This window comes from Azolla caroliniana, unplaced genomic scaffold (genome assembly GCF_043228905.1).
Source record: "Azolla caroliniana isolate FFs.n. ecotype wild unplaced genomic scaffold, voAzoCaro1.0.p SCAF_4, whole genome shotgun sequence".
Classification (NCBI taxonomy): Eukaryota; Viridiplantae; Streptophyta; class Polypodiopsida; order Salviniales; family Salviniaceae; genus Azolla; species Azolla caroliniana.
In genome coordinates, this window is record NW_028230439.1 from 1,624,603 (window position 1) to 1,632,963 (window position 8,361).

Sequence of the window (8,361 nt, forward strand, 5' to 3'; positions counted from 1 at the left end):
ACAACGCAACCCATGGCAATGATGGAACTCACAGAAGTAAACATGGATTATATCCGATGTCGTTTGTATAAAGTAGGAATCGGCCGTTCAGTTTCGGCTTAACCGGGTTGGCCTTGTCCAAACCAAACCGGTTATTATGCCTTAACTGGTTTGGAAAATTTCGAACTCGAACCAAAGTTTGGACAAACCGTTTTCACGTGGAGGTTTGTCTGTTTTTTGTTTTGTTTTGTTTTCACTTTCTTACGGTTTAGACGTGAACTCAGCTGAGCTGTTTGCTGAGCCGTATAAAAGTGCAAGATCATGTGATGTCTGGCCCTCGAGTCTTGACTAGACGATCAAGAAGACTTGAGAAGACATTATTGATTGACATGACACATCGTTTACGGTTTAGACGTGAACTCAGCTGAGCTGTTTGCTGAGCCGTATAAAAAGTGCAAGATTCTGTGATGTCTGAGCATTGAGTCTTGACTAGACGATCAAAGCGTCGTGGTCGTGCAAAATTATTATGTAGTCAAAGTGAAAGCAGCGTAAAAAAAAGCAAAGGATCTGTCACTCTAATCCTTCTGTAGCTTCTGATGACTCAGTAATCTCAGTCTACATAAACCCCCCCCCAAAACCCTAAACCTCAAGTTGAAAGCTATCACCACATTATGAAGATCATACCAATTTATGCGTGTTCCTCATTCCTTCTTCTGATTCTTCTTCTTCCCCAATCTTCCCATGTCAAAGCTCAAAACAATGAAGGTAATTACAAGTCTCTGGATACCAACATTGTTTGTTAACAATTCTACGGATCGATTCGATTTGATCCCTAAGCATCCTTCATTTGTTTGATACTTAGAATCATTCTTCATGCCATGACTCCTTCAGTTATTCTCCATTTATTCCTCACTTATTCTCCGTTTGATCCATACTCAATCTTCAGCTTTACTATCCAATTTTATTTTATTTTTGTATCTAGCAATCATTTCTCTTCACAATTGCGTTTGATTCTGTGATCGTTCTTCATTTGATTCGACATCATTCCCTCATTTATTCTTCATCAGATCTGTTGCTATGCTTACATTTGATCCTTACTTTCTCCTCCATTTGAATCATCATTATTCGGTCCCCTCTTTGTCTCCATTGGATCCATCATTCAATCCTAATTACTTTCTCCATTAGCTAGACTTAACTTGACATTGAGGGCTTTAATTTGTAACATTTTAAATCAACTGATTGCTTACATCAATTACAGTTCAAGCACTCCTGAGTATTAAGACTGCGGTCGGGGGTTCAGCGTCAAACATAACATCATGGGATAGTTCTGCGTCCAATCCTTGCAATTGGACCGGGGTCACATGCTCCTCCGTTAGTCATGTTATATCACTGTAATTGCTTCATAATAATTCATTAACCTCTACATAAATGCTAATTATGTCCTATTCATCTTAATTCTTGTTTGATAATGCAAAGTATGTTCTATATTTCATTAATGCTAATTATGCCATCGGGGTAATGATAATCAAGTCTTGCAAGTGCTCATTATGGTCTATTACTACAGTTAACTAATGCTAATTTGCCATGTAGTTAACATTGATTGCGTTCTATTTATGATCAACATGCATATTTTAAATTTTTTTAGGAATATGTCACAATTTGGACTACAAGGGACATTACCGAGTGATTTGTTCACAAGCCTTACAGAGTTAAAATCATTGGATCTATCACACAATTTGCTGACAAGTCCTTTGCCTACATCAATATCTAAGTTGACACAATTACATGACTTGTATGTTCTCCCTTCCAGAAAATAATATTGATCAGCTCTTATTTTGTGTTTTTTTACTAACTTACAACTCATTACTCTAATACTAATAATATCTTCCATTATGATTACACATTGTAGGAATTTAACATTCAATGCATTCAAGGAAGTATTTCCAAACGACATACTAAACTTAAAACAACTCGTGGATTTGTAAGTTTTTCTCGTTTATAATTTTGATAATTTATCTTGATTTCCCCATTCACAATTGACAATATAGCAAAAAGCATACTATATGTACAACAATACATGAAGGAATTCACAAAGTCTGTATGCCCTTTTGAAAAACACAACAAAATAAAGACAACATGCATTAACATGTAAAAAGTCTTCACTTCTTTTCAGACACATTGACAACAACTTCTTCCAAGGTGCAGTTCCAGAAGGGATATTTGCCTTATCCAACCTCCAAGAATTGTGAGCCCAATAAGCTGATCTCATTACGTCTTTCAATTAAACCATTCAAGAGTACATACATACTATCTATATCTATCTATCTGTGTGTGTGTGTGTGTGTATATATAGAGAGAGAGATTAATTCTTTTCCCTAATTGCATCTACAGGTGGCTTGGAAATAACTCATTCACATCCTTACCCAAAAGTCTTCCATCTCTAGTTGACTTGACTGTTTTGTAAGCAGAGATTACTCGACTCCTCTATTGGGTTTTATTTTGTCATAGTAATTAATTTCAATATTACATACGTAATCCAAACATGCAATTGTATTTATGTGCTTGAAAGAATTGGGTGTTTGTGGCTGACATTTTTACAGAAGTGCTTGGGGGAATTCTGATCTAAAAATAACTCAATTACCACCAGAATGGGGTGTATGGGTCAACTTGACATACTTGTAAGTGAACAACTTTTTATGAGGGTTTCATCTTGGTCTATGCTTAAGTGATTTGGTGCATACGAGCCTTTAGGAAGAATACATGTAAACATGATGGTAGGTGCATCCAAGCCATTATCCTCACATTTGTACACAAGCATAGATATGTTTAATTCTGAGATTATACACTAATGACTTGCCCAACTCTAGTCAGTTCTTTTGAGACAATTAGCCTTGCGTCCATCTTCAGTATTTTTATTCAGAATTAAGCATGATTTTGACTAAATATCAAACAAGTTGAACTCTCTATAATTCATTATTGGTCAATAACGATGCATATTATAAATTGAATCAAATGTAAGAGTTACACAGTTCTAATAAAGTCTTGTTCATCTTCTCAATAGGACTTTGCATGATATTGTCCTCAGTGGGACTTTACCATCAGCGTGGGGAGCTAACTTTACTAAACTGGAAAAGCTGTATGTATCCACACAAACCTTGCTCAATACCATGTTTCCTCTTCACGTGATATAGTGAAAGGAATTGTATTGCATTTACTCAGCCATTGAATGGAGTGATATATATGCTTCTGGATGAGTAATATATAATGTTTTAATGTCACCTTTATATGCAGGTACCTTTATAATAATGAGTTGACAGGATCTATTCCTGAGAGTTGGAAAGGCATGACAAGCTTGAAGGACTTGTATGTATAGAAAACTGTTTGTCAATTAACATAAAAAAAATCATGACAACCCAAAAATAACTGATTAGAGACAAAAAAATGTATTTTATTGTGTACACAGGAGAATGTATACAAATGACCTCAGTGGCAATGTTCCAGCTTGGATAGGAAATCTCCAAAATACTGCAGAAAGAGTGTAAGCCTCAAGCAAAACCCATTTGTGTGTACATATCATATATGTACACATATATAAATGCCTTTCTTAACCAATTCTTAAAATTTCATGGATCAAACCAAATGAATAAAAAATCCTAAACTTCATACATGGATTGCAGGCAGTTTCAATGCAATTTCTTAGAGGGACCATACCCAACTTTCTTTAATGATACCACGTAAGTCATGCTCACCTGCCATCACTCTTCCCCTAATAAAGGATGAGATCCTGAATGAAGAGATAACTAACATTTCTAACCATTAAAGAGAGCCATTGCAGTCATAGTTGCAGATTTAGTCATAGATTCTCCAAACTAGATGGCAATAATATAAATTTAAAGTATTCCAAAGGGCACATACCCTATATTACAAAAATGCAGACTCCATTATGGTACACTACAAGTAAAACCTCTAGAAGAGCCCCAACATTAGCTTTCAAATGCCACTGAGTTTTCATCAAAACAATTCTCCTCTGGGAACTAGCCTGGGAATTAATAACTTGTGGGTACCTTGGTAGTTTTCTGCGAGATATGTGAGAAACTCGATCATCACTCATGTTTGAAACAGTTAATCTGCGAGAGGCATAAGATAAATCCTTTGTTTGTCGCATCCAACTATCCAGATGGAAAGGAAATTGCTTCAATTCCAACTTTGGTGGGGCTCACCAACAAGTATGCGGAGACAAGACAACCTGTGACGATTTTTTTAAAAGTAAGCTACTAGCTTTTTGAACATGGAATCAATCATTAGTCCAGATTTGGTTTTACGTTTTAACATGTGGAGCAAATCATTATAAAATGCGCCAAATTCTTGATTATTTGCAAGCACGTAAATCTCCAACTTCTTTTACAGAGAAAGAAACATTTCCGATAGGAGCAATCATTGGATCCGTGATTGGAGTGATGGTGATCTTATGTGGAATAATTGCCTTCATATGGTGGTTCAAGCCTTTTTCCACCTCAAAGAATCATAGGAGATATAGAAATGGTGTGATCACAAATCCTCTAAGCTTTTAAGGATCAAGATCTCTCCAAATTGTGTGCCTAACCTACAGTTTCCTATTTTTAATCTTTGAAGTAGATCAAGATAGTGGTGATTGGGAAGTTCCTCCTGGTGTTAGGCGGTTTACATACAAAGAGATAATGAAAGCCACAAAATCATTTAACAAGGATTGTGAAATAGGTGAAGGTGGTTTCGGAAAAGTTTACTTAGCCCACCTTGATGATAATAAGCAAGTAGCGATAAAAAGGGCCTCCGACATAAGTTTTCAAGGTATAAAAGAGTTCCGGAATGAAATTATGTTACTTAGTCGATTACACCATCGCCATCTCGTTCGGCTCGAAGGATTTTGTGATGACAAAGATGAGCAGGTATATATTATTGTGTATGGATGCCTCTAGGATCTTGCTAATATATAGATTAGAGCTTGCTAGCATTAAAAATTTATACCAAGCATTGATTTGGCTGTAGATCCTCGTCTATGAATATCTGAAAAATGGGAACTTGCATCGCCATCTCTTTCAAGGTAAAACCACCTAACTTTACAATTATATTTAGAAGTGAAGAGGAAGTTCTCAAATTGGAACTTATATAATGATAAATCTCATACACTCCTCCAAATTGAGCATTTTTATTTCCAACTCCACATTTGTTATAGGCACAAGATCAAGAATCACATGATAATTTTGCAATGTGTTAAGGGTATTCTCTTATATAAGAACCAAGTTGAAGGCAAATTTACCATAAATTAATCTTACTTGGTGTTATTTGTGATCTCATGAGACAGATAAGGATGCATCAGCTTTGAACTGGTATAGACGGCTTGAGATAGCACTTGGCGTTGCTCAAGGCCTAGAATATCTTCACACTTTTGCTGTAAATTGCTCATGCCTTATACATGTGAATATCTTGAATGATGCACAAACACACAGGCCCTGGATATATAGGTGTATTAGACATATATTGTAGGTAACAAGCTCTTTATATTTCCATCCCAAAATCACTTATATATATCCACACTATATGTCTAATTGGCAAATGTTCATTGACTCATTCCTATGTAAATAATTTGTCATGTGTTCACATAACATTGAAATTGCACATAAGAGAATATATATCCTTAAAAGACATTCTTTATTCATGTGTGTATGTGACTTATGTGTGGAAGGTGATGTACTATTCCATTATGGATCCAGGATCCTCCTGTTATACATAGAGATGTGAAGCCTAGCAACATTCTACTCGATGGCAATATGATCGCAAAAGTCTCAGATTTTGGCATATCCAAGGCCAATCCGGAAATGGATACACATGTATCAACAAGACCAGCAGGCACTGCTGGGTAAGCACTTACTCACTACATTGGAATATCATAATTTCTTATAACACTGAAAACTACAAACAAAATATCAAGTTTAAAATGAAACAAGAGACAACACTATGAAATTATCATAGTTTCTTATAGCTTGAATAAAACAAAGACTCACGCAAATGCGATTATAATCATTACTTTACAGTTATCTAGATCCAGAGTACTTCTTACGACGTCAATTAACAACCGCTAGTGATGTGTATGGCTATGGAGTAGTATTGCTCGAGTTGCTCACAGGTCAAGTTGCCATCGATCACATGCGTATTGATGATTATAATCTTGTCGGTTGGGTAATCAACTTGCCTTTTGAACTTTCCTTTCTTTCTTTTTGAAGTGATTTAAGGATGTTTCCAAAATTTGTTTGCTAAAAAAAATGAATAGAATACATAACAATACATAAGATTCCATGATATTATATATTTTAGATGTCGCTACTACTACTATGAGCATATGCTTAAAATACATTACCATGGGTAAATTAAACCTAGAGTAAGCTCTTACTTATGGTATTTAGGAAGCGTTCAAACAAAATATGCAACATTGTTTTTATTCTAAATGAGCTCTCTAGTCACTCAAATTAGGTGTAGAATATAATGGCATCTAAACTAGTAGAGACCTTAATGTCATATAACATAAAAAATCAAATGGAGATGAATTCCATGTAAAGAAATCTTCTAGATATATGCATTCTTGTGTTTCATTATAATTGTACTTGATTTTAGACCTCATTTCTTAATAAATAAAACCTTATAAAGCTCATGCAATGGCTTTCTTCACATAAAATGACCAATTAAGGCATAAGAAGACCAATAATTATTTACCCAAGGCTTAGGACCAAATGCAGAAACAATAAATGTATAGGTGCAACCATTAGTGATAAACCAAAACGTAATGAACATATATAAAACACTTGTGTATGATGAGAACGGTGGTTGTATATAAACCCTTCCAATCTTGATCAGGTGAATGAAAAGCTCAAATGGAACGGGAATGTGAAGGCTATCATTGATCCAAGACTTGGATCAAACTATCCAATTGATGAATACAAACAAGTGGTAGAGATTGCAGTACAATGCACAATATATGATAGAAATGATAGACCAAAAATGCAGGTGAGCATAATCACATATATACGCATTTAGAAATACACATACATTTCGACATACGTATATACATATACACATTTAGGAATATGCTCAAACACTCATTTGGATACATGCACAGATGCAAACACAAACAATTTGGATACACAACACACACCCACATGCATACATGTATACACATGCATATAGACAAATATATGCAAGATACCCACATACACACACATGTACATACATGCATGCATACATACATACATACATAGTCTAACCTATGAATGGGAGCTTGATTGATGGCAGACTGTAGCAGCAAGTTTGGAGCAGATATTGAGTGGGCTACAACCCCCTCCAGAGCACATGGTGATACTACCTCCTCTATCCCTCACTTCTCTTCCTTCCAACAAGGGACTCGATCAAATGACAAACAGCTTGAATGACATCAAAATAACATATGGCTTGGGAGTGGAACCACGTTGATTTCAATGAACATGCATGTAGAAATAAATATGTATGCATGTATCATGCTATTATACAATTTGCATGCATTGTATTAATGATTGTTCACACTTTTGTTCTCACTTGCGATGGCCATTTTGTATTTTTCCAGTCACTTTATTTCAACTATACCTTATGCATAAGCTACCCTCATCATCCAAATGGTTAGGATATATATACCATATGAAAATAAATACTTTGTGACATGATTGATTTTGTTAATGAATACATACATATATTATGTGGTGAATTAATCATTGTTCTAAGGTGCAAAGACATTATAAACATGCATGTCTAGATTTTGGCTCCATACTCTTGTTTGTGGTCCTCATAATATTGTAAAACTGATTTAATTATCAACCTACCATCATTGCATGTTCATGTATTATATCTTGCATCATATCTCCTAAAGGGTGAGATTTATAGGGACCATTTATGGGTGTGAGATTTAATTAGCATGATTTTATCATATATCCATGACATGCGTGGAGTTTGATTTTCCATGATATTTTCCAATATCAATATGGTAATTCTTAAATTGGGGAGGATATTATGAGTATGGATAGAATTTTACTTACTTGAGCCAATATACACACTCAATTATTGTAGATCTCAAATTGGTAGAATGTTACGAATACAAATATTAACATTATTTGACGGAGTCAATATACTTGAGATATATCCATTAGATCAAGAATTGTATGAAGGCATACACCTAGATCATAAACAAAGAATATTTATTTACATAGACTACTTCATTCTCGAATTAAGCTACTGATTTGGAATCATACAACTAACCAACAACAACTATGTTTCTCTCATCTTTAAGGAACTTCGCAACATTTGAGTAGTTTAATTAAACAC

At 34.9% G+C, this 8,361-nt stretch overlaps 1 protein-coding gene across 2 annotated transcripts; it reads left to right on the forward strand.

Annotated features, from left to right (window-relative positions):
- The first annotated feature begins 594 nt into the window (after positions 1–594).
- On the forward strand, positions 595–7,714 carry LOC147864715 (putative LRR receptor-like serine/threonine-protein kinase At1g67720). Of its 2 annotated transcripts, none has more exons than XM_087318848.1 (20): positions 595–744; positions 1,238–1,370; positions 1,625–1,771; positions 1,889–1,960; positions 2,153–2,224; positions 2,371–2,439; positions 2,580–2,657; positions 3,041–3,115; positions 3,271–3,342; positions 3,443–3,517; positions 3,657–3,713; positions 4,157–4,245; positions 4,387–4,521; positions 4,612–4,904; positions 5,005–5,059; positions 5,321–5,409; positions 5,730–5,875; positions 6,051–6,195; positions 6,868–7,017; positions 7,303–7,714. In XM_087318848.1, exons 1-20 carry the CDS (start codon positions 651–653, stop codon positions 7,477–7,479), a joined length of 2,223 nt encoding a protein of 740 aa, XP_087174974.1. In that variant the 5' UTR covers positions 595–650; the 3' UTR covers positions 7,480–7,714. The 2 variants fall into 2 exon arrangements, with proteins under 2 accessions (XP_087174974.1, XP_087174975.1); XM_087318849.1 differs by having other exon boundaries at positions 4,615–4,904.
- Positions 7,715–8,361: the final 647 nt, after the last annotated feature.

Bases quoted from the DNA above. Each gene is read 5' to 3' on its own strand.
- LOC147864715 (XM_087318848.1), top strand. From the start codon at position 651: ATGAAGATCATACCAATTTATGCGTGTTCCTCATTCCTTCTTCTGATT. The intron at 745-1,237 runs GTAATTACAAGT...CATCAATTACAG, and splicing joins CAAAGCTCAAAACAATGAAG to TTCAAGCACTCCTGAGTATT. The intron at 3,116-3,270 runs GTATGTATCCAC...CTTTATATGCAG, and splicing joins TTTACTAAACTGGAAAAGCT to GTACCTTTATAATAATGAGT.